Source organism: Mauremys mutica, chromosome 7, assembly GCF_020497125.1.
Source record: "Mauremys mutica isolate MM-2020 ecotype Southern chromosome 7, ASM2049712v1, whole genome shotgun sequence".
Classification (NCBI taxonomy): Eukaryota; Metazoa; Chordata; order Testudines; family Geoemydidae; genus Mauremys; species Mauremys mutica.
In genome coordinates, this window is record NC_059078.1 from 86544133 (window position 1) to 86570960 (window position 26828).

General features: G+C 44.6%; 1 protein-coding gene across 18 annotated transcripts in view; it reads left to right on the plus strand.

Moving 5' to 3' along the window:
• Nucleotides 1-26828, plus strand: part of COL13A1 (collagen type XIII alpha 1 chain) — a 166711-nt gene that overhangs the window by 69505 nt on the left and 70378 nt on the right. For 14 of the 18 annotated variants that reach the window (XM_045025545.1, XM_045025550.1, XM_045025556.1 and 11 more), the window contains 8 exons: nucleotides 2540-2590; nucleotides 16037-16072; nucleotides 17650-17676; nucleotides 18832-18858; nucleotides 21151-21177; nucleotides 21286-21312; nucleotides 22451-22477; nucleotides 25108-25164. In XM_045025545.1, coding sequence (XP_044881480.1) covers nucleotides 2540-2590; nucleotides 16037-16072; nucleotides 17650-17676; nucleotides 18832-18858; nucleotides 21151-21177; nucleotides 21286-21312; nucleotides 22451-22477; nucleotides 25108-25164 — 279 coding nt within the window. The remainder of the gene's footprint in view (nucleotides 1-2539; nucleotides 2591-16036; nucleotides 16073-17649; nucleotides 17677-18831; nucleotides 18859-21150; nucleotides 21178-21285; nucleotides 21313-22450; nucleotides 22478-25107; nucleotides 25165-26828) is intronic. The other 4 variants (XM_045025552.1, XM_045025564.1, XM_045025548.1 and 1 more) reach the window with 3 other exon arrangements.

Sequence of the window (26828 nt, forward strand, 5' to 3'; positions counted from 1 at the left end):
CAGGAGGTCAGACTAGATGATCATAATGGTCACTTCTGACCTTGAAATCTATCATCTGTGACTATCAGTCATGTATTGTGTATTATAAAGCATATTGTTGAGATAGTCTGCCAGTCATATGACCTGGGTTTGCCATGAAGCTTTGACGGCTTCTATTTTTCCAGGAAGAACTTTGCTGTTTTTTTCTTAATCCAAAATGAATACCTTTTATAAATAGCTACAAACAGGACTTTTCCACTCCCCAGGTCATGGCAGGTCACAGCTGCTCTAAGTAGCCCAAAGTTCCCCATTTTTACTCTTGCTTTCTTCACTCAGTTTCTCTCTTCTTTTCCTTTAAGTAGTTAGAACATTCTTCCCCAAATCACTGCTACTCTTCTTTCACTTTGAACTGAGGAAAACTGAGAGGCTGTCCCTCCTTTTTGCAGCCAGATCATTCTTCTCTCTGAACACTTGTCTTTCTGTGACTTAAAATCCTGTTTCCAAGTCCAGTGAATAAAGTTTACTCCCTTTAAAGAGAAAGTAACTTCTTTAGAGCCATGGACTAAGTATGCTAGTCTTTCTTCAGCAATTAATGCTGCTCTTTAACACTAGTAATCTACCAAAGTAGAACCTCAGATCTGAACATCTCAGCTCAGGGAAAGCTGCTACTTAAATCTGGATGAGGCCGTTGATGCTTAGGCCTATCCCTGCTTTTGAACACAGAAGGTGTCTTGTGCAGTGGAAAAGTTTCCATAGCAGCACATCCCTCCTCTGCAGTGCGTGACCAGAGAGAAGGAATGGTGAAGATATTTACTAGGGTGGACCCAGGGCATTGGGGAGGGGCATGGCCAGATTACACTGCACTCCAGTGGTTTTTGGCCGGAAGAACTAGAGTGACCAGATTTTATAAGGACAGTCCAAATTTTGGGGTCTTTTTCTTATATAGGCTCCTATCACCCGCCACCCCTGTCCCGATTTTTCACATTTGCTGTCTGGTCACCCTAGGCAGAACCGTCCCTATGGTGGTGTTTCAGCCTGAACCCAAAGGTCTACACTGCAGTTTTATAACCCCACAGCCCGAGCCCTGTGAGCCCAAGTCAGCTGACCCAGGCCAGCTACAGCTGTGCCTTGGGTCTCTTAGCTCAGTATAGACATACCATAAATGTCTATCATTGCATACAATACATGATTAAGTCATAAGAACATTTTGTCTCCATGTCAGTTCCTACTTATTTTCAAAACCAGGTTTGACCAAGCCACTTATTTCTGGGTAAAATACATTAAGCTGCTTCCACATGGAGTTATTTAGTTTACTTTAGACCTAAACTTTCAAATTCCAATCTGGTCACTAAATCTCATTTGATCCATTCATAAAATCATAAGTACTAGAGTTGAAAAAGACCTTGCGGTTTATGCAATCTATCTCACTTTCCTTGCCCTACCCTGTGAGACACAATGTGATCTCCAGTGTATATTCAGAGCTGGGTTAACCAGCCAGTATTTTAATATCTCCAGTGATGGTGCTTTCACAAGTGAACCTCAGGAGACTATTCCATCCTAATAGTGATCTTATGTCTTTCTGTTACATTGCACCTTTCACTCCAAAGGCACCCTGACCGCTTCATAAACTTGATAAAGTGTGTACATTTTGGGTATAGAGCTGCCATTGAAATGCAGATGCATCTGGGGTGAGATGTGAAATCTGTTTAAAAAGCACACAGCAATAGACTGGAAAAGGAAATGAACATCACTATCATCAATTCAATTTCACAAAGGAAATTTAGGGAGGCAAAATGTCATGACCTGAATTAGAGTTTACCCAGGGCTTGAGAGTAACAGCTCTTACTAAAAGTGCCACAGGATCTTTAATAATCACAAGAGGTCAGGGCCTCTGTGTTGCATTTTATCCAAAAAGTATTTTATGTGTCTATAATTTTCCTTGCGGAACATCTCATTTTCCCCTTACACAGCACAGCTTTACTCCTAGCTATGCCTCTCTGCATTATTCAGTCCCTAGACTAGGGCAGGTGAAGCTTCAGGCCGAAAAGAGTGATCAAATAGAGGGGAGGCAAATGTGTGCTCCCAGGGCATGGGGAGTATGCAGGCATGAGATGAGGTCTCATGTTCCTCACCAAAGGGACTCCTAGTGGTACCATCTCTTAAGGGGGGGTGGGACACTTCAAAATGGCCTCCTCTCATGAGCAAGAAAGACCAAGGAGGTTTTTTATCTCAGGTGGGAAGGGCTCTAAGCAATCACAGGTTAATCATGGTCTCTCTAGAGAATGTGAATATTGATTATTTTGATCTCTTTTCCATAATTGTCTTTCTTCCTCCTCCTCATTATCTCATGCAATCACCTCTCTCTCCTCCCCTCTACTGATTCACTATCCACCCTTGTTCTTTTCTTCATCTCACTTTTTGCTCTCTTGTGTCTTCTCACTGACGCTTTCACATCTCTCTTCCTCTTCCTCTTTCCTTCTTCTGCTTCCTTGCCTTCCAGTTTTTTTCCTTTTTAATCTTTCTTTTCTCACACCTTTTCTGCCTCTGTCTCTCTCTGCAGGGAACCCCTGGAGAAGCAGGCATGTCCATCATCGGTCCCCGAGGCCCTCCCGTAAGTGATTTTCTCTCTATTTTTGTATGATGCAGGCTGTGGGTGACTTACCAAAAAAAGGCTAAGGAGGGGTACCAAGTCAGCAGCAGCATTTCCAGAGGAGCAATAACACTATCTGATGTGGTTTTCCTGTTTGGCCAGGCTTGTTTTTATACAAATATTATTTACTATATATAATTAAATTACAGCCCATATTGCTAGAATTAGTGAGCACCTAGTCCTTAGCAAGGAAACCATATAGATTTTTCCAGTGGTTTTTTCTCCTGTGTTTAAAAGGAAGAGAAATAGTTCCACCTCTTGGCAGCAGCACTGATGCCTTGCTGTGATTACGCCCTTCGCTTTGGGCGAAGCATGTCTTCTTTGGCTGAGTGCTCTTTGCAATCAGTCTAGCTGGTAGATGGCATTGCTCCATCTTTACAGTGCAACATGTCTGGGTTTAAGTCTGGGCAAATGGCTGCTGGAGATAACAAAAATGGGTAATTTAGGAACTTGCTTGAAAAATTCAATTTCTTATCCTAAGACCCAAAGTTTTTGTTGCTCAGCCAGGTTCACCAATGACAAGCATGCTACTGTCAATTAACGAGAGCTGAGGTTTCTCTCTGAAGAGTTCAGTGAACCCTTCCTCAGCTGCTATCTTGATGACTTGTTTTAATAAAGGCTTGTTTTAATTAGGGAGCAGAGAAGAGGCACTTAGAGAGGTATGCTGGGCTGGAGAAGTACAGTATTAGGCCCTGATCCTGCAAGGAGTTCCAGGCAGGTGCAGAGATCCACCCACATGAAGCTCCTCAGAGAACTGGAGCCTTAGTGTCCTGGAAAGAATACAGGCTTAGAGCTTTCATGCATCCCAAATTCTAGGTCCTCCTTGGATTGAAGTTCATATTTCCAGCTCTCCCTAACATAGTAAATGCACAGTGTCGTCCAAATTTCAGTTAGGTCTTTGTATCGCTATAGAAACTCCAGTTTTCCAGTACATTTCCAGTGGTTATTGGCTAGAGTTTAGATTTGTATTAATGGCATTAACTTTGCTGGGGTTCTTTGATCTAACTTCATGCCATGGAAAAAGTTGAAGCACATTTCTCCCCATCCTTCAGGACCTAAACATGGCTGCCCCTCCAGTAGCACTTTAGAAAGGTACCTTTCTCACAGAATGAAATTAAATATTAATTTAAGCTCCACAAGGAGACAATGAGTTTAGACAATGTGTATTAGGTAGGACAAGTATGTGACAAATATTAGCCCATGTTTTCACTGCTTTACAGCTTATTGCCCAAATAGGTTATTACCACTCTCTTTCAGGCAAGCATTTTCACTCTCTCTCAGGTCCATCCATTCTGATATACCATTGATTTCCACTGCAGTGTGACAGAAAAAACTTCAATCCCCCTTGCCGCTCACCTGCCCTGGTAACTTCCTTTTTTGATTAACTTTGTGAGGAGTAGCATCCTTGACCTAGAGAGAGGATGGGAAACATATGACCTTGTTTCACAGCTAACTGGTTGAGGTCAAGTGAAAGAGACCTCAGCAGCCTGGACAGTCGGCTACATCTGGCTTTCCAATTATCTTTCCATAAGTCCCGTGGTAAGTGCTCCTAATAAGAAACAGCTTAGTCTGCTCCCAGTGCCACCTGTCCGCCACTGTGAGTTTGATAAATGACAAACCCAAACCAGGAAACAAATGCAGATTCTTGGGTTTTTCAGAAGACAGTGACTTTTATTTTGATGGCTGCAGTTTTCTGAATGGCAGATAGCCTTTTAGGGTCTTGTGCTAAACTGCAGAAGTTGCTTCAACCAAGATGTTCCTGCTAGGCTGCTATTAGCAGCAATAAGTAGGCCCCTACCAAAGTCATGGTCCATTTTGGTCAATTTCACAGTCATAGGATTTTAAAAATTGTAAACTTCAGGATTTCAGCTGTTTAAAACTGAAATTTCATGGTGTTGTAATTGTAAGGGTCCTGACCCAAAAAGGAGTTGTGGGGAGGGGGGCACAAGGTTATTGTAGTGGGGGTTGCAGTACTGCTACTCTTACTTCTGCACGGCTGCTGGCAGCGGTGCTGCCTTCAGAGCAGGGCAGTTGGAGAGCGGTGGTTGCTGATGGAGGGAAAGCCACCACCAATAGCAACGCAGAAGTAAGGATGGCCTGGTATGGTATTGCCACTCTTACTTCTGCACTGCTGATGGCAGGGAGCTCTCTTCAGAGCTGGGCTCCCAGCCAACAGCTGCCACTCTCCAGCCACCCAGCTCTGAAGGCAGCACATAAGTAAGGGTGGGAATACCGTGACCTAAGTTCCCTGTAAGTTGCGCGGCCATGCAGCAGCCTATTTAGCGCTGCGCAGGCGCTCAGAGAACCTACACACGGATCTGCCATGGTGGGGGAAGAGGCGGCCTTGCCCCAGCCACAACCTAGCTCAGCCCCCAACCTGCCATGGCCAGGGCGGCCCCCTGGTCCCAACTATGCTGCATCCTGGACCTGCCATGGCTGGGGCCAGGGCCGGCTCTAGACCCCAGCGCGCCAAGCAGGCGCGTGGGGCGGCCCTTTCCCTGGGGGGCGGCATTTGGCTCCGGCTGAGCTCCCGCAGGCATGCCTGCGGCAGGTCAACCGGAGCCCGGGAGGAGCGGACCTGCCGCAGGCATGACTGCGGCGGGTCCCCTCTTCTCGCGGCTCCGGTTGAGCTCCCGCAGGCATGCCTGCGGCAGCTCAACCGGAGCCGCGGGAAGAGGGGACCCGCCGCGGGACCGGGTAAGGGGCGGCGCTGCGCACGGCTGCTTGGGGCAGCCTATTTTCTAGAGCCGCCCCTGGCTGGGGCACCCCTACCGCAGCCTGAACCCAGCTGGGGTGGCGCGTTGCAGCCCAGCCCCAGCCGTGGCCAGGGTGGCGCAGGGCAGCGCAGCCAGCCATGGGGCGGCACAGCCCAGCCCAGCCCAGGCATAGCCAAGGCAGCCTGGCCAAATAGCCCGTCTCCGAGCCAACCATGGCGGTCCGGCTTGGACCCAAACCTGGGTGGCCCGGCCTGGACCACTCGACCTGGACCCAGGTGGCTTGACCCAGACACATTGGGACACCCCTCCCTCAACCCAGCCCTGGCCTGGACCTGCGGGGGCCAAGAGCTGGGCCAGGGGTGCCTATCCTGCAGTCCCAGCCTCGGAGCATCCATGGTGGGGAGAGGTGCCTCTCCCCCCAACCCAGGTGCTGCTGTGGGAGAGAGCTGGGGGGGAGAGGCCCTGTAGCCCCAGAGCACCCTCCTGCACCCCAAACCCTTCATCCCTGGCCCCACCCCAGAGCCCACACCCCCAGCTGGAGCCCTCCCCCCACCCCAACCTTCTGCCCCAGCCCTGAGCCCCTCATCCCCACCCCCACCCCAGAGCTCACAGCCCCAGCCGGAGTCCTCACATCCCTGCACCCAAATCCTCTTCCCAAGCCCTGAGCCCCCTCCCACACTCCAAACTCCTCCACCCCACCCTCACCCCCACCCCATGAATTTTGTTATGTGCACCAATTTGAAGGTGATATGTCACACATCATCTCCATATTGGTGCACAGAACAAAATTCATTCCGCACATGGGTGGGAAAAATTAGAGGGAACACTGACCGTTACCACCCCTAAAATAACCTTGTGACCTCTGCAACTCCCTTTTGGGTCAGGACCCCAAATTTGAGAAACGCTGGTCTCCCTCATGAAGTCTGCTTAGTGTAGGGCAAACGCATACAAAAGACCAGATTTCATGGGGGGAGACCAGAGTTCACAGTCTGCAACGCGTTTTTTTGGTCCTGAATTTGGTAGGGCCCTAGCAATAAGGAAGGACAATAGTACATCAAGCAGATTGGGAAAGAAGACCTAATAGACAAAATGTCCCTCCCCACTACCCCAGGGTGAAACACATTGTTCACTCTCTGCAGAGTCTAGGAACAGGAGCCAGGGGCGGCTCTAGCAATTTCGCCGCCCCAAGCAAGGCAGCATGCCGCGGGAGGTGCTCTGGCGGTCGCAGGTCCCGCGGCTCCGGTGGACCTCCTGTAGACGTGCCTGCGGAGGGTCCGCTGGTCCCGTGGCTATGGTGGAGCATCCGCAGACACGCCTGCGGGAGGTCCACCCGAGCCGCGGGACCAGCGGACCCTCCGCAGGCATGCCTGCGGGAGGTCCACCGCAGCCGCCTGCCGCCCTCCCGGCGGCATGCCGCCCCAAGCGCGCGCTTGGTGCGCTGGGGTCTAGAGCCGGCCCTGACAGGAGCGTCTCTCTGGCACTGGAAAAGATATTTTATTGTCCTGATCCTTTTAGCCAACAACAGGGTGTCCTGCAAAGCATTAATCTCATCTCTTTATTGAGTTTATGTGCACACTTTTAATTTTCAGTGAGAAAGGCTCAGCATAAGCACTTTGAGGAAGTACATTATAAGTCTCCCAGACTTAGTATAGCAGAGACAGAGGAAAAGAGGTTGTTGTTCAGGACTGAGGTGTTTCAGACGAGTTGTGTTGTGATCCAGGAATAAACTAGCAAGGGGTGTTACAGGTCAGGGTTCATTGACAGTGCTTGTTCTGCCTGCACTATGCTGGGCTCAGAGTAGATCAGTCCCTTAGTTTTCTGAGGACTGAATTAACCACACAATGGAATATCAGAATAACAGGCTTGTCCCTTTCCCCCTTTGTCATAAACTGCAGCTCTTAGCTCATAATCGGCCTGAAGAGTGATGCAGATGTCCTGAGAGTTGTAATTGAATAGATCTACCAACAGTCCCAGGGTCAGCCTCATACTTTTAGCTGCTCCTTCAGGCTGCCTCTCTCACTCCATCTGTTCTTATGTGACCTCAGTTCTGTGATCGCTCTCTCTCACTCACACACACACACACACACACACACACACACACACACACACACACACAATCCAAAACAACACTCAACAAAAACTCCTGGGTAAGTATACACACACACACACACACACACACACACACACACCTTTTGTCTTAAGTGAGGCTTATGCTTACAATTATGTTAACGGGAGGGCAAGTTCACATCTGCTAATCTCACTGGGGTTTTAACTCAACCCATAAAAAGGGTTCACCCAAGTAATAACAATGTTTAAAATGAATTTTTGTCTATCACAGCCAAAGCTCTTAGAAGACCTATGACCGAAAGCACCCCTGTATACACACCCTACACATTAGTGTAATAATCTTTGTGCAAAATATGCCTTCTGAGGTATCATTTAAAAGCTAATGACACATTGATCATCAATATTCTTGTGTAATGTATGTGTGAAATGCTTATTAAGAGTTATGAACATAAACTGAAATTATGACTACAAATGTGCTTACCAGATTAGTCTGGGGAGTGGGTAAACCGCTTTCTCAAAGACAAAGGACAAGCTGACACCTCTAGCCAGGTGTCTTCAAAGTTGACTGGCAATCACCTGTCAAATGGCCATTCTTTGGCAACAAAGCGGGGCAGGAACAAATCGATCTGCATTTTAGCAAACAACAATATGGAACCTCTTGTACCACGAGACTCCCTGTTTCCTTCCTCACAGCTGGAATGAACTTTATCTAGGGGTAACCCCCAGGAAAATGTATTTCAAAGGGGGACAGGACTATAAAAGTGAGGGGCAAAAACACACCAGGTTCTCTCTCTCTTTCCACCTAAGAAGACAAAGGAACCAGCCCTTTGACTCTGGGGGGAGATCCTGATCAGAGAATTTGGTCAGCTCTGTTGCTGGGATATTACCTTGAACCAAGTCTAGCTTATTAAGTTTCAGCGACTAGAAAGAGTTTTATCTTTATTTCTCTTGTAACCTTTTCTGACTTTAATACCTTGTACTTGTGCCCACTTAAAATCTCTCTCTTTGTAGTTAAATAAATGTGCTTTATTTTTAATCTAAACTAATCCAGTGTTGTGTTTAAACTGATCTGTTTGGTAACTCCAGTTAAAGTCGCAAACAGTTGAATATTGACCCTCTACAGGAGCAATGGACTTTTTATATCTGAGCTGCCCAGAAGGGGCTGGACACATGTGTTTGGGAAAATTCAGGATTGGGAGTGTGTTGGGGTCACCCTGCAAGTAGTAACCAAGGCTGGTGAAAGCCAGAGTGTGGCTGGCATGTTGCTGACAGGCTGCTGGGGTCAGAGTTGCTGGACCAGGGCTGTGGCTATACACAGACATTCAGGGTGTGATTTGCATGCTGGCAGGCTGTATGTGAGTGGCCCAGGGTGGGAGCTACAACAGTAAAGCATAGTGAGGTATCTAAGGTTGTGGGGCAGGAGGTGACAGAAAGTTGGAAGGTATTGCCAATAAGGAGAAGGACCAGAATATCATACAAGAAGATCTGGATGACCTTGTAAACTCGAGTAATAGAAATGGGATGGAATTTAATAGTGCAAAGTGCAAGCTCATGCATTTAGAGACTAACAACAAGAATTTTGCTATAATCTGGGGACTTACCAGTTGGAGGAGACAGAGGAGAAGAAAGACCTTGGTGTATTGGCTGATCACAGAATGACTATGAGCTGTCAATGTGATGTGGCCGTGAAAAAGGCTAATGCAGTCCTAGGATGCATTGGGTGAGGTATTTCCAGTAGAGACAGAGAAGTGTTAATACCATTATATAAGGCACTGGTGAGATCTCACCTGGAATACTGTGTGCAATCCTGGTCTCCCATGTTTAAGAAAGATTAATTCAAACTGGAACAGGTGCAGAGAAGGGATACTAGGATGATTCAAGGAATGGAAAACCTATCTTATGAGAAGAGACTCAAAGAGCTCGGCTTGTTTAGCCTAACCAAAAGAAGGCTGATTGCTCTTTATAAATACATCAAAGGGATTAATACCAGGGAGGAAGAGGAGTTATTTAAGTTAAGCGCCATTGTGGACACAAAAACAAATGGATATAAACTGGCCATCATCAAGTTTAGGCTTGAAATTAGACGAAGGTTTCTAAACATCAGAGGAGTGAAGTTCTGGAACAGCCTCCCAAGGGGAGCAGTGGGGGCAAAAAACCTAACTGGCTTCAAGACTGAGCTTGATACATTTATGGAGTGAGTGGTATGATGGGACTGCCTACAATGGCATGTAGCCCATCGGCAACTGGCATTAGCAAAAATCCCCGATGGCCAGAGACTGGACACTAAATGGGGAGGGCTCTGAGTTACTACAGATAATTCTTTCCCAGGTATCTGCTTGGTGGGTCTTGCCCACATGCTCCGGGTCTGATTGCCATATTTGCAGTTGGGAAGGAATTTCCCCCTGGATCAGATTGGCAGAGATGCTGGAGGTTTTTCGCCTTACTCTGTAGCATGGGGCATGGGTCACTTGCAGGTTTAAACTAGTGTAAATGGTGAATTCTCTGTAACTTGAAGTCTTTTAATCATGATTTGAGGACTTCAGTACCTCAGCCAGAAGTTAGGGGTCTATTACAGGAGTGGGTGAGTGAGGTTCTGTGGCCTGCAATGTGCAGGAGGTCAGACTAGGGGATCATGATGGTCCCTTCTGACTTTAAAGTCCATGAGTCTATGAGACACAGCCCCTTACTGGTTTGGATTGTACCCCAGAACTTCACAAGCCTGTACTGGCAAAATTCACTTCTTCCACCCCCAAAGTCTGTTGAAAAGATGATTTAATTTCATGAAGAGTTGGTGATAAGTATAAAGGATTACCTAATGCCAAAGATAAATAAGCAAATGCTGGAGGTTGGGGCCACTTTGGAAAGAAGTGGGATGACAAATAGTTTCCAGATTTTCTTTTAGAGGAAAGAGGAGGTTCAAGTTTTCACTTCCAGAGTTTTCTGCCGCTTAACTTCTCTTCAGGCATTCTGGCCAGAAAGAAGCATTGTGCTGATTGTCTGTTTCTGCCACTATCTCCATGATTTGGCAATTTCCAGGACTATATACTTTATATGAACAACATTTGAACAAGAGAAGGAAAAAATGTTTCTTGGAATCTTTAGTTGGTCAACTTTAGCTTTGGCCTGTTATTGTACACATCAGACTTTAGCTAAGGAGTAAAAGGAAGCAGTTTATAGTTTACAAGAAAGGTAGCAGAGGCCAAATTGCACCATTTCCGGGTTTCCTCCCTGATTCTTTTCTTAGCACTTCTTGTCTACAGGAGTAGTCCAAAAATTAATGATTTATTAATGAGATCTTCTCAGTTCTCACCCTTTTGGAAATCAGCATTGGGCAGATCCTTAAATTTATAGTGTATCTTCTCCTCTGATCACAAGCCAATGGATCCAGGTGGTTTTATATGTATCCTGCAAAGCAACTATGACCTGTGGAAGCAGGGAAAGCTTCAATAAGGATTTGAAGGGGATTTTAATGCATGTCAGTCAGTTAGCAAGAGTCAGGCCATACTGTAACCCTAATGATGTGAGACTTGTAGGAGCAAAGATAGTGCGAGGCGACAGGACAAGAACTGTGTTCAAAGTTATTACGACCTTGCAATCACTAACCAAAATGCAGGCTTGCTTTTCTTAGGAGTGAGACAAATAAGATAAGCCTTTCTGCTATGTATAAATAAAATGTATTTGTTGCTTTTTACTGTCTCCATGATTGCTAGAAATTGTCTGTAACAAAGGTATAAAGGCTTGATGTAATTGTTTACCAGTTGAGAGACCTGTCCAGGACTGGGGCGACCCTGTGTCCTATGGCACTCTCTCCCTCCATTGTAATTACTGGAGAAATAATAAAGTATTTGATTTTGCTGCACCCAAACAAAAAGCGAGAACTGAGTTTTTCTTCGACAATTTGGGGGCTCGTCCGGGATGGCAACGCCCACGGACCCACAGACGGCTACTACGGATCATTCCCCTTCGAACCCCATGGCACCACATGAGAGGTATGAGACCTTTTGAAATCTCTATTGGGGTATCGGAGGAGGACTTTCCGTGAGGACGTCTGTCTCTGTTGGGCTCACGCCATCTGAACTTATTGACTGTGCAGCAGGATCAGATGCAAAGTGGTATTGGGAAGAGGCCCCAATAAGGTTAGTTTATAGCAGTACTGGGAACTGCTGAGTTGGCCAAGGTAAATGCATAGGTAAATGCATTAGAATGCACCGGTGCTGAGGGGTTTTTACCACCTCAAGAGGGGTTGTCATACCGCCTCATGGTATTGGTCCGGACCAGGTAAAAATGCATCGTGGTTTAAAAAAAAAAAATGTAAAAAGAGATAAAAAGGTTTAAAAAGGAAGAACAAACAAAAGGAAGAAACAAAAAAAAAGGAAGAACAAACAAAAGGAAGAAACAAAAAAGGAAGAAAAGAGGCCTTGGTGTGTGTGTGTGTACACCAGTGTGAGTGATCATTATCGGAAGACGCCCAGAGTACCCTGTGAAGCGGAAGCTAATGATCAGGACTGCTCTAACGCAAGCCCGGTAACTAGTGGATCTTTAGGAGATCCGACCCACGGTGGGCTGACTCAGCCTGGCATAGTCCGGCGAGGAAGCTGCCTGGGTCTAGGGGTGTGTGAACCCATCTTCCCTCCCCTTTCCCTTCCGTGTGGGCTACTGACAGTCTGATCATCTCACTGGATGCAATCAGAATAAGCGGCGCCGTCTCCCAGAGACTAGCCGACGCTCTTTGCTGAAGGGAGGTGTAGGAGAGTCGTAGTCTTCCTTGTGAGTCTCTCCTGTGTGAGTGCCCTGTAGGGAAAGATCCTTAGTTTCTGAGCCGCTAGCGCGGACAGGGCACCCTCTCTCTGTGTGTAAGTGGAAAATGGGGGAGGGACAGTCTAAACATTCCTCCTCATCCCCTAAGGGTACCCCAGCATATTACATGTACGTACATTATGGTCCTAAAACCTGCAGGTATTTAGAGAATTGGAATCTTCACACATGTGAAAATCCATCTAAACAATGCCCATTAGAAGGTACCTTCAATCTAGATAAGATCATATATCTCAGAGGAGCTTTTAGTCACGAAAGAAAAGCCTCTGACACAGTGTGAGCAATTTGTCTAGGAACGGGTTAATTTGAAATTCAGCTTAGCCCAGAGATAAAGGAGAACTTGTTTTGTGTTCAAGATCAAGAATCAGTGCGGACTATGCTAAGTGCAAAGAAAAACTGCTTTCAGCCCCAGCTGCTTGTGGAAAATAGAGACAGGGGCAAACCAAAGGCAGTACAAGTTACAGAATTGGAATTATATTTGCAAAGCTTAACTTTCCAGTGGGACATGTGTGAGTATTAAAGTGGCTTAAGGCTTGGGGCATTCATATTTTTCCTGTGTGAGGTGGGAGCATTCCCAACACTCTCCATTGTTGTTTTATTATTTTTAATGAAGCTTTAAAATTTGATTATATGCAGTGTCAGTCTGATCACCTGACATGAGGGATAAATTAGTAACAGGAATTTGTCACAGTTTGGTGAGCAATTATGTATGGGGGAGCCCTGCAGAATTTACACCATCTATCTCTTTTACCCTTGTTGTTTTATGTTTGTTTTGTTTGGTGCTGTTGGTATTATATGTTAAGAATAGCATGATTAAAGGTGAGCCCTAATAGAGTAAGGAAACACTATCTGGTTTTGTTCTGTTTTGTTTAACCGGTTACTGTTGTTTTTCTGCTCTGTTCATTTGGGCGTTAGGTGTGTGGGTGGAACTGAACTTCTCGTTCGTAATTCCTCAGGGTGGAAGCCATGTGTGCGATGAAGCTCTGAGGTTGTATTGAGATCCTACTGTCCCGCCCCCTGTGACGGACAATGTAATAGAAGTGGAAAAATCTGGCTTAGACTGTAATTTTCTCTGCTCTCTGTGTAATTTTCTTTTCTGTTTAAGTGTGAGCAGACAAATGGGTGGGTCTCTGGGTAGACCCCCAAAGGGGTTTGGATTATGTGTTAAGTAAATGGCCTTTACCCAATGGCCATGTATTTTTGCCCAGGTGGCAAGCCTTACTAGGGAGGACTCGGGTAGTCTTGTAAGTAAAAATGTTTTAGGGAAAAGACCAGAAGGGTGGGGGCTAGTTGTGAAGCCCACCCTCCTAGCTAACTGGTAGTGGAACAAGTTGTGCCTACGATAGGGACGATTCAGCGAGAAAAGCAGGATCGGACCCAGGCGGGCAGGCAACAGACGGAGAGATTGGAAAACAGGTTGGAAACTTTTGAGGGTGTAGTGGAAAGAAGGAGTAAGTGAATATAAGCATGAGAATTTCAAATACTCAGAAGGATATTTGGAATGGTGATTTGAATTGGTAAAGTGGCTGTTGGAAGGGAAAAGCAAGTGATTTTTAAGGGAAAGTGGAAAATTGACTCTGTAGTTGCTGGAGGGAACAGCAGTTGAACTTTGTAAAAATGCTAAAGAGAACAGTTTTTTGGTGTCTTTGAAATGTTTGTAAATAAATTCAGGCAAAGAAATTATTAGATTGCAATCGTTTGGCTATGAACAATTTTGTTAAATCAGTTGAAGAATGTATACGGTGCTATGTAATGAACATTTTATTAGGCTCTACAGGCACTATAAGTGGTGATGTTTTCTTTCAGTTTTTAAAAGCAGGAGTTAAAAGTAAAAAAAGCAAGCCAGAAAGCATCTGTGTTAATGCAAATTAACTAACTGATAAGGTAGAGGCCGCTGAACCAGGGCTGTCTAAGAAACACATACGAGAAAAGCTTTTTAGTAAAGCTTTAAAAAAAAATGTGAATGATTCAGTCATTCTAGCATTCTGAATAACAACATTGCTGTTTGGTGCAATCTGAGACATTTTATAGTAGCTGTAGTTCTCTAGAGCCCTGTAAAAAAGATTTTGGGCCCAACTCTACATTGTGCCAAGGCCCCATTATGTCACTCCAGAGGCGTAAGGGGCTGTAAAGAGGTGGAAATATTCTCTGTGGAATACCCTGAGGTAAAGGCTCCTTCTACTGCCAAAAGGGCTCTAATCTGGCCCTTTTCCCAGTCCCCAGCACATGCGGGGGAGCCAAAGGAGGGAAGAGGCAAGGCTGGGCATTGATGTGCTCTGACTATTCCGTGCTTCCTATAGTCTATTGGGCTTAATTCCACAATGCTGCACACTGTCTAGTGAGCTAATCCCTTGCTACTACATAGGACTGTTAACTACAGTGATGGAGGAATTCAAAAAGCACGCAGGCTCACAATTTCCGAAGAGCCCCACCAAAATCATGAACACTTCTTTATCCACTGCTCGCTGCGCCTCTGCACCCCCTTTTTCTCCCAACCCAGCCAGATCCTTCACCTGACCTCCCAACTTCTTCTCTCCCGTTCTGCATCCGGCTCCCAAGTCATTCGCCTCAACTGCTAAACAGCCCTGAACCTTCACTGATTCTCCACTGTGAGGATCAAAGGTGTGGTCATAATCCATGTTCAGTCCCAGCAGTTGTTTCATTCAAATCTTATATGCTTAGGGACTTCCCTAGGTTAAAAGTTCCCTAGAAGGTATTTCCCTTCCCCACCTCACCCAGCTCAGAACTGGGAAGTCCCAGAATGCACAAAGTCTCAAGAGAATAGTTAGCCCAGCAGAGAGAACAAGACCTATTGAAATTGCAAAATGGATTTCAGGGGTCAGAGAAGAAGAGGGAGGCACAGAATTTACTTCATTCAACTATTTTAATCTAAACGGCTTAATTTCAGAATCAGACTGAAAATTGTTGTTCTTCTTTCCAAGATGGCTCACACATCGCTAGCTAAATCAGGATTTAAGATACCCTTAAATAAACAGGACTTGTAGGATATCTGTGCTCTGGAACTTAGTGTTTTGCAAACTAGCAGCCATGAGGCTTTCACCCTCTAATTGTCTGCATGTGGTTGAATCTATGACAAGTAGTCTGACAGTCACTCCACTGTGTAATCTGCCAATACTTGCTGCATTTTGTTTGATTCAGATCTTGCATTGACAATCAGAAACTGACTTATTGGAAAAGAAGAGCAGGGAAGGGGCTTGTTTACATCACCCATTCACTTTACATACAATCCCTTTTTATTTTGCAGAATCTCTGCTACAAAATTTTCTTTGTGGGTAAAACTAATGAACTGGGGCAATAGCATAGAGTTTGTCTTGATGATATAGACTTGGTGAGCTGCAAAGGTTTGCACATTGCACTACACATCACTCAGTATTAAACACCTCATTTTATGGCCATGCATGTGGCTATGCAAGGAATTTCCATAAAGAGAGCTTAGGCGTTGGAAAATGCTCCAGAAGGCCAGCGTGTGAGCTAGGAACGCCCATTTAATTACTTTAGAAACTTCAGACAAAGTACTCAGAGTCCAAATTGGACCATCTCCAACACTGTCCTGGCTACGTACAAAACAAAGCTGCGATTGGAGACTTCCCCTGGCTCCCCGGTAGCCTGCTTTCTTAAAACACACTTGAGTCTTGGGTGACTATACTGAGAACTGCAGTGATATTACACAGAGATCAGGTTGGGGAAAATAACAAACCCTGAGGCCCTGCAGAGCAATTTTAGGAAGATATGTTGCACTGCTCTCAGATTTCTTTAAACCTCTCTGTCTCCATTTTATTCTTCTCAGGGACAGCCTGGAACGAGAGGTTTTCCTGGATTTCCGGTAAGTGGAACTGTTAATCTATGAGGTACAAGTGTATAATATTGCCAGCCCGTGTCACTAAAGCTAAGTGCCTTTCAGCATTTCCATCTAAAACCATGGATCCAATATAATGTAATTGAAAAGGTTTTTTCTGTTTCATTACTATTTTCTTTTCTTTTTAATGATGCCTTAAAAAACAAAGATACAACACTAAAGGAAATTAAATTTTTTAAAAACCCTAATGTTAAAATACCATGCTTGACGCCAGGTCTGTGCTGTAAAAAACACCCCAAAACAACCAAAATAAAGAAAATAAACCCCAGGTAAGTGAAATTCCATCCTTAATGAACTCCAATGTGATATTGCAATAACAAAGAGCCCCTGAGATTCATCCAGCTCTGTGCTGTGTGGCTCAGCTATTGACCTTGCTAGACTGAAAGCCCAGGCAACAGGAGGGGAAGAGGGTGAAAGCCTGGCTGGAATTTCTTTTGCAGCACTGTAAGTTACAGATATAGCCTGAGTGGGCCATGACATGAAAAACAGATTCTGAAGATGAAGAAATCTCCATTTCAGCCCCACACTTGCTGGCAGGTTGGTCCTGCAGCACCATCCACAGCAGCTATTCTGTTCCAAAACTCTGTATTCATTATGTATTTTCTGTTAATTTATTCTGATAACTGAACTACCTTTGTCACACACACACACACACACACACACCCGCCAGCCTGCTCAGTTCAGCTGAGGGCTTGGTAGTTTTTATTCAAGGGTTTGCTGTATATAAACACAGATCTGTGGGCAATTGCCTTGGACTGAAAAAAAATGAGGACTCTGCAGTCTCCATGCTCACTGAGCACTGGATGCTCTGCCCTGCCTCTCTGAAAGGTGGCCAATAATTGCAAACTACCCTCACTTTAGTAGGAGCAAGGCACTGAGGAGAAGCAGATCTCGCCACACTTTGATGTCCAAGCATAAGGAGAGCAAACAAGACCAGATCGAGTTAAAATAAAAACAAAGCAGGGCCCAGACCTTGAAAGGTGTTTTAGTGCATGACTCCCATCTTCCCATTTTATCCTTTCCTCTCCCCTCATTTCTGCCCCTCTCCACGACTTCTCAGTCATCCTGCCAGAGTCCTGAGGACCCCCCCACCATTTTTCCTACACAGCCCCACAAACTTGAGCCTTTGCATCACAGCCAGCATCCTTCCAGCCAAGGAAAACTGCAAGGGCCATTCAGAGCCCATCAAGATAGTTCCTTAATTAGCCAGAGGCCACTAGTGACTGAGGCAAGAAATTCCCCCATGGGACTGAGCGATGGCTACATTGGCTCTGCAGCACACCCCACCAGTGAGAGACCAGGATAAGAAATCTCTCACATAGCAGCACTCCACTGGGTTAGTCAATTTGCTTTCTTTCTCCTATGTTCTGCATCTCAAGGGGTTCATTGTTTAAAGTCACAGCCACATCATTCCTTCACTGTTCTTTCTGCCATATCCTGTGTAATCCATCTGCATCCTACTAAGTCTCCACCCAGATTTGTGGGGCAAATGCATAAACCACCAATGAACTAGTTTCCCATCAGCTCTTCCTTTTTTCTTTCAGGGCCCAATTGGTTTGGATGGCAAACCGGTAAGTGAAACATTTCCCTCACAGCTTCTCTCTCCCTGTCCATGTCCCTTTGTCTAGTACTTCCCCCGTCCTCTGAGCCAGGCTGTTAAGAGGTTAATTTGTATAGAATTATTTTGCAAAGTGTGTGCATGCCCATTTGGACAGGAGAACACCACCACCAAACTCCCCTGGAGAGGCTTCAGAGCATCAGCAAATCATGGAAGGTGCCCTACTGATGTTGCTCTTCTGGTTACCCTATTGCTTCACCTATGAACTAGCACTTATCCCTGAAGCTGCCCTTTAAACTTAACTGAGGAATTGAGTTCCCACCTCCAGCAGTGACAGCGAGAGACAGAGACAAATAGAATGAGTTTCCTAAGCTTCAGATATCATCTCACTACAGCCTAGACTAGCTATTAATTGAACATTATGGTTTATTCCTCCCCCACATGGCAACAAGTCAGCCAGCACAGCAAAGGATTCTGAAGGCCTTTGTGGCACTCAAGCCTCTTCTGTGGTGAGCTTTGTTGTAAAACAGGCAAATGTAAATAATGTCCTGCCCCTTTAAAAGGGAAACACAGATACTGCAGAGTTTCTCCCAACCACAGTCAAGAAACAAGGCATGAGTTGTTTCAGGCATGTCCAAAAGAAAAGTCTAAACTGTAGCTCACTGCAACCAAGTTTCAGAAAGAAAAAGAAACCACATTGCCCCACCCAGTGCTCTTCCTAGCCCCAAACCGTATACTAAGGATCCTATCTTACTGCCAGAAACATCCCTCAGCAGCTCCCAGAAGCATCCCTCTTATACTCTGTTGGGGATAATTAATCAATCAGAGCACTGCTACCCTACACATCACTGCACTCGGGGCAGACAGCTGTGCTCCTTCCTCTAATCCAAAGGAGAGCATTAACCCCTTCCTGTCAACCTCTAGGGAGGGTCTAAATACCTTACCACATGTCCATGCTATTCATCAGCAAAGCTTTATTTTCTGTGCTTTGCACCTGAATGATCAGAAGTGATGATCCACTTGCTGTGAGGCTACATGGGCACAACATTATGTCTTCTTGGTGCCAAGAATAAGCAAAATGAAATGACCAGCCACAGCATGGGGATGTATAAATGCAGTGCTTAGGCCTGATTCTATAATGATAACACACACTCTTTTACCTTTTCAGGGCCATCCTGGACAGAAGGGGGAGATGGTAAAAATTACATGTGTATCTTCAGGGAGTAGTGGGTTGGTTTGGGGTTGTATTGGTTCTCCTCAGGGGCATTAACTAGAGTTTGACTCAAATGAAATGAGTAGTCTCTGCATACTAACCACCCAAATTCCTGCTAACATACTAACTTTCTAGCTAATATAAGAAAATCATGATAGCAGAAGCTGGGAGGTTTATCTATCATTTTTACATGATGAGTACCTGTATCATCATGTTACAATAGCAACTCTATAGTTATACATGGGAATGTCATTTCCATTATTAAGCCTTATGTTCGGTTACTAAGTATGTTCTTTAAAAATACTTTGGGAACTGAAATGTTTCATGGTTGGACTCATCTCAGAAGTGAATGTTTATGGAAAGTTTCATAAAAACTCATTTAGCAGATTTTGGGTTTTCTGAACAACAACAAAAAGCACATTTGTCACTTATTAAGATGATTTTTCAGATTTTTCTTGATAAATCCAAAATGGCTTAATTTTAATGCTACCAACTTGGCATGTACTTTATGGGGTTTTAAACAAGGCCTTGTGACTTTGAGATATCTGAAGAACTTTAGTTGTGAAATCACAATGATATAGATGTTTAAAACTAATATGTAGCTGTGTTAATTTCCTTCATTTCATCAAAATTTCAAATTTTGATTTTTTTAGGCCAGCTCTAATTTTCACGTTTCACATGGTTCAGGGAGTTCACTGTTCACAAGGTTATTCAAATGAGTAATTTGGAAAGCCAGCAATTAGTAATATCCCTGCAGCCAGCAACCATATCAGCTACATATAGGTAACTGGACACACTTTGGATTACTCAGTTTTTACTGGTTTTGTTCTTCCAAAAAATATCCATTTTGTTAACTCTACTGCTATTCTGCCTGAGTGTGCTTATTCCAGTGAAGTCACTAGTTTCAGTGAGTTGCAGTCCATGTGTTGATATGCAAGACAGAGAACTAAAGCAATGTGGGTGTTCTCTCTTACTCTCCACTTGAAGCTAAAGTAAAATCTTATAGCTCCCCCTTTCTTTTCTCCCTAGAATCTGTCAAAATAGTACAAGCCTCAGCCTCACCAAACTCCTGCTTGACCTGATGCGAAGGCCAGCAATTACTGATTTAACACTACTTTGCAAATTAATTGTCTTTCTCTGTCCCCTCACTGTTCAAGTAGCTTTCATTAATATACTGCGTGCACAGGGCATATCATTGTTTGCGCCAGACAGAAGCTGACTGCTCAAGGTGCTAAATATTTTGTATTTAATATAATCCATTAGACTCAATAAATCTATATCCAGTCATGAAGGATGCTTCCAGAGTATTCCTAAACATCACATTGAGGAAACAGAGTTAAAATGGGCCTGACCTACACAGGATGCTCCCATTGGCTTCTGTAGTTAGAGCCCATCCTTCTGTAGGGCTAAATGCTGCCCTTTGAGGGCACACATGCGATTCTCAATTAAGCAAATTAAAATTGTATGAAGGAATTCAAGCACAGACTTTGGCTTTTAATTTATTCAGGAGTGAAGCTGCAAGGTGCTGAGCAACTGCAGAGAGACACTAACCAACCTCAGTTCCCATGGAAATGAACGGAGGGTGCCCAACACATAGCAAGAATTAAGTCTTAAAAAAGAAAAATTATAGGTGAAGCTGAACCCGCTGGTGAGCATGTGTTAGAGGTCCCCTGCTGGGCCATGCCGTGCTGTGCCATCCCATGCCACAGAGGATATTGTTACAACCCCTCAGAGAGTTTTAGCAGCTCATACTTTTAGTTCTGAGGACCCTGGTTCAATCCCTGCTGTGTCAGCCAAGATTGTGGCCATCAGATAAGTGGGGGCTCATTTGGGGAGCCTCAGATGCTGAGGATGAGCATCCTTTGAGCAGATGAAATATGTAACCCTCTGGTGCGTCAGTATTACTGGTGCCCCTCTGTGCTGATCCACAGAGAATATAAGTTGCTCCAGCATCAACTTTGCTTTTGGTTCTGGAAGTCCCTGCTTCAGTTCCCAGTGTGTCAGCCAAGAGGGTGGCTGTCATATAACTACTTAATTTTTCACTCTCCTGTTGGCATCCCCATTCAGTAAAGCTGCAGGACTTGTGCATCTTCGCTCCTCTAGTGTAAGAAACACTGCAAGGGGAACTGAGATCTACCATAGAAATTTTTGGCTAAAGACTTTTTTAAAAGCCACATTTCCATCTGAGTACACGCCACATGCTGAGATGTTTAATGTTCCTGTCATTGAATGTATAAGCATATATATAACTCACGACAATGTATTTTTTTAAAGGGTGTTGCTGGTCCCAAGGGACAGCCGGTAAGTGCTGAACTTATCACCTTCTTGTAAATCTACCTTCTTTTGGCACTTTCCCCCTAATAGACACAGTGCTCTTTAATTAATTTTGTAATTGTTTTCCTTTCACAGGGACCTCCAGGACAAAAAGGAGAAAAGGTAATTTTAATGGGAGCTAGGTTTATAATGACATTTAAAAGGCAAGGAAATGATTAAGTGGTTCATCTTGGTGTTCCATAGCCTTCAGCTATGGCTTTCAGAGCAAATTAGGTCAGTTCACAAAACAGACAAGATTTTTCTAGTTGTGGGCTTATCCTGTGGACATCTGAAAATCAAGCTGCGTTCCCCCTGCTTCATACATCAACTCCTGTCATGACCAATGCCAAAGATTATGGACTGAGAACTCCTCTAGAAATGCTGTTGATAATGCCTGAGGCTGAATGGAATACAGCCTGCTCTTCTATAGCTAAAGAGCTTACGGTAAAAACTTCTTTTCTTCACTGAATTATGCAGCTCTGACTCAGAATAGAGATAGGAAGCCAATGTTAGCTATACCAAAGTGCCTTTTTTGACCATACTTGTAATTTTAACTGAGGCTAAAATGTTTTCCACATGGTCACATTGAAATCAGAACAGATACATTTAAAGCATGAAGGAGAGTTAAAAGCAGCAATGGATAAGGAGCAACATGAGACCTAGGTGCTTTGATGAGGTTTTATTTTTTCCTAAATTGTTTTAAGAAAAAGACCGTGACACTAATAACAAAAGACAGTGTTTCCAAAACTAGAAGTCAAAAGCATGTCTCCTAAATCCACATGTAGGCCTCTAAATAAGAGGTCTGATTTTCAAAAGTGCTCAGTGATGTTGGCTCAAGAGTTTTGAAAATCACCATTTATTTAAGTGCCTAAATATGAATTTAGGATCCTGTTTTTTTCTAAATCTTTTCCCAACTGTGAAGACCCAGCAGCTACAATGAAAATCTGATGGGTTATATGCTGGGAAATCCTATAAAATGATAGTTTGGGTACATTTCAAAATGAGAGAGAGCGAGAGAGAGAGAGTGTGTTTGTCTGTCTGTCCATTGCTTTCTGTGGCTCTCTGGGCAAAAGACAAATGACGACACTGGGGAGAAAAGGGGTAATGGATAATACGCTGGATGCTCAGTTGGTATAAATTGGCATAGCTGCAAGTGTAGCCATGCTGATTTTTACCTGCTGTGGCTCTGACCCCATATACCTACTTTAGTTCACTGCATTCACAGTTTAAACTATTTTCTTTTAATCCCCTCCTTTCACAGGGCCAGTGTGGAGACTACCCACACAGGGTAAGCAGTATTTGTTATTAACTGTCCCATGGCTTCCTGCACATTAATCCTAGTCTATTTGAATGGCTTTTATATGAGACTATAGGATATTTCATTAATGAGGTCCATCATATGTGTCCCACGAGTGCCATTTTACTGACTGACATGTATTGTTGGAATGTACTACATAGAATTTTCTAGTAGGGATTTACAACTTTATTTCATTCCTTTAAACTAGGACAGACCTCCAGATATATACCCATCCCATGCCCTCAGGGAGAACCCCCCCCGACATCCACCTGTCAGGAGGTGGGCTTTGCCTCATGAGAAAAAGGATGCGGGCTGCACCCCTAAACCTGGTGGATCCCTAGGGATCTGTTGGAATCCAGGGTCATTCAGAGGCTTTGTGCCTCCAAACCACCTCTGGACCCTAGTGAGTGCCCTCGTTGGCAGCATGGCTAGGACATCATGGGCGGCCTCAGGGAAAATGTCATACAGCTAAGGGCTCTGTTATCTTTTTCACCTAATTTGCATAAGGCCAAGTCAGGGCACAATGGGCATCTTCTGCCCTGATTCTGCACTGTCCTGGCTGTCTCTCCCTTCCCAGCCCCTCTGCTCTCTGCCCTCTCCTCATCCAGCACAGGCCCTGGACCATGTGGAGAGCCTTCTATAGAGCCCGAAGGGAGGTATGGTGCTGCAGAGTTGACTGAGCTAAAGTTGGGCGAAACTTCCATGGGTGGCCCCCTCCATGTGCAGATCCAGAGGGCATAATCTGGCCCATAAAGGGCTGCAGAAATGTAGGCTTCAAGAGCAAATCAGCAAAAGACAATGGGTAAAACTGGCCGTGTGCCTGGAAAGCCTATATATTTATAGTTAGAACGCTTCAAGTCCATGTATTCACTGAGGGGAGGGAAGTTTTTTGAGGGAGGCGGGGTAGAAATTCTTTACCTGGTAAATAATGCCTATGGTCTACATTTAGAGTTAGACATCCAGTTCTGTCACAGTTCCCAGTGAATTCCCTGTAATCTTGTAGATGCCACCTGGCTTTTTGCACATCACTGCTTGGAAAAGGGGAGGGACACTTATTTATTTTGGTAATAATCTTATTAAGCCCAGGAAGTAGCCCCACTTGCTTCCCCATCCTGCCCTTTCAAGAGAGATGGGAGTATATCATGGGGTTTAGGGGATTATAGGGATAGAATTTAACCAGGCATAAACAAAACTAAAAACAACTCTAGCTCTGAAAAGCCATTGGAAATGCACTGGAAGGACATCATATGAGAGAATTGAAACTTGTAACCACTGTGCACAGGGAGATAGGCTTAAAAGCTTTCTATTTATTTTTTCAAAAGTCTCTGGACAATTAGATCGGGTGCTGGCCCCGGGCCCAGAGAGAAGTGGGGTGAGGGGTGGTCCAAGTCTCTGGTATGAAGACTGCATGTAGATAGCAAACCTGTCAGTGGCATCTGGGTGTTGGGGGGAGAAGGGTGGTCGTGTGTTCCGGCCCCGATACAATAATAGAAGGTCAGCTGTGTTTATTTAGACAAGCCATCTCACTAGATTGTTATGTTAAAAAAAAAAAAAAGCTAACAACAATGTTCACTTAAGCAGTGTCCTGGGTTCCATTACAGCCCTTGGCTCCAGACTGTCCACATTGTTCAAAGTGACAAGCAGTGGCAGGGACCCATCACAATTAGGAAATGGAGAAATTGTTTACAAATTAAGAGGCATAACCTCAGTTTATACCTGACTGAGGTCACAAGTGGTCTCAATTCATAGTCATTGCTGGATGTTGGTCCACATTTAAATACCACCACCACCCAATCAATAGTTGGCAGTCTCCACTTTAAAAAGGCCCAAGACTGTAACACAAGAGGTGCTACAGGTTAGAATTATGACGCACACTGGCGAAGCTAGGCAAGGGAAGCCCGCCAGTGCCCTGCTTGGCTCTATCCAGGACTACAGGAGCACCAAATCCAATCTTTTAAAAAGTGGTATGGAGGTGCTTAACCTGTCTGAGTCAGAGCTTCTGACGTGTGTGTGACAACTGCCCTCAGACCAGTTTCCTGTGTTGAATATACCTGTGAGCCAGAGGGCTCTAGGGGGAAGGGAATAGTAGATATCCCTCTCTTCCTCATTATAAGATTTAAAAAAACAGAAATGAACATTAAGAAAAGTCCCTTTTTAAATAGTTTTATGCACTTTTTTAGCTAACTTAGAATTTGTCTGGTTCAAACAAGCAGCAGTTACCATCAGCAGATGCCATGGGCAGGACAATGAATTAGAAATATAACAACAGGGACAGGTTTTTGGTTTTTGGTTTTTTTTTAAAGAGGGGAAATTTAAAGTCAGGGCTCCCTCTTAACCTGCCTTGGCCCATTTTTTAAACCATCAGTCTATTTTGTAACCCATGAGCAAACAGGACATACATTCCCGTGGGTAAAGAGAACATACTAGGAGGTTACAGGGTTATAATCCTTAAAGACAGACTGGGTCATCAGAGCATGTTACAAAATCACAATGGCCAGTGCAGGGCTGGGAATGGAACCTGGTCTCAGAACAGTCAGGCCAGTAAAGTTCTTTTTTCTCTTGATGATGTGGTGTATCTAACTGACCCAGTTCTGTGTCACTGTGTCTTCACTATCCCCTAGGAATACCTAAGTACAACACTTGCAGCCCTGCGCTCTAATCAGATCCTTACACTAAAGGTTTGTGGGTAATGGTCTAACTGGACCCAGTTCTGATGCAAAAGAAACAAGGATGTGGATCCAATATTGCATGCTCTGTTCTGAAAAGAACTTGCCGTTGGGACTTTGGGGATGCAATTCTGGGGACAGAAGAAAGAGGCTTGAAATATATTTCTTACACACCTCATATGCTTGCTCTCTATATACTTGAATTCATAGCCAGGTCCCTTCTCACCTATGCTCAGTTTTGAAGAAGGGAAACTAAATAGGCTCCTGAGTTTCCATGCCGTTTTTCTCCTTACCCATTTTGAATAGCCCCTCTCACTCCCTTCCTTCTAGCCAGCACATTTCAGCCACTACCTCTTCCAGTCAATAGAGTTACATGAGATACAACAGGGTTCACTCTCTCACACACACACACACACACACACAAATCCCATCTTGGTGACTCCCAGATCATTCACCTGAGTTACTACAAGGAGATGCTAAATGGATCCTTTGCCCACCTGAAAGATAACAGTTTTCCCAGCCCCCACAAAACAGGCAACCAATCCAGAATGTTCCACTCAATCACCAGGCTGGTCTCATATTACCTTGCTCCCTGACGTTGTCCTAATAATGCCCAAAAGGAAATATCCATTCATCAAACCAAGCTGAAGAAAATTCTAGAATATCTCTGTATTTTCCAGCCATTGTGATACAGCATCATGTTGAGTGGTGTTGGCCATATTCCACACAATGCACACATGGCACTGAACACCCTAATTAGTACCGTGAAAGCTCTGGTCAAAATCCCACCCGTCCCACTTCAGCCCTTCCTTTCTCTGTTCTTTGCCCCACTCTTCACAAAGGTTTGCTTTTTGGCAGAGGAGAACCTGCTCCTATCAAAAGTGGCCTGCTCAGTTTTCTAGGGTCATTTTGTATTTCTTGATAGCTTATGATTTCTTGTGTTAGATTAGGGGACAGGATAACATTAAAAATGATGTGAAACCTGACTGCCTCTGAGAAACTGACTGGTCTCCAGAGCCCTGGCACTGAAAACGTGGCTGCTTACTCCCTCCCAGATGCCACGTATGCTGACTGCCCGGGTACTGCAAGTTTTCAAAGGCTCAGTTGATCATATAGCTTCACCTCAAAAGCTGAAATTATCATATTTAATTCTTCTGAGATTCAGTGCGCCCTAATGTGGTCTGTAAATCTGCTTTTAATTGTGGTCCTCTGAGTCAGAGGCTCTCACCACTGGTTTGCCTCAAGTATGTATTTACTGTTTATATAAACTGCCCAGTGGGCAGGACTGTAAGGCTGCAATATTGTGATGACATTTCACTTTGCAACAAGACTGGGTCTGAGCTTTCAGTAAAACACAAACACCCATGTTTAGGGGGAGCAGAGCGTGCTGCTTAGATGCACATCATCACTGTCGTGGGAGACCTGCGGGCAACACCTCTCAGCCTCGAGTTCACAGTTCAGACAGGGAAAACCCCCAGGGAGGAGTACTGTGTGTGCACATGTGGAGGACTTGCTGCTCCCCTCACTTACACTGCTATAAATCAAGAATGACTTCAATGGAGTTAGGACTAGTGTGAAACTGAGGTAAATGGGAAAGAGAATCAGGCCTAATATGAGCATTCCTGGTGTTTGAATCGGTGCTGTCAGCACCAGTGTGCTGTGGTTCAAAGCAGCTT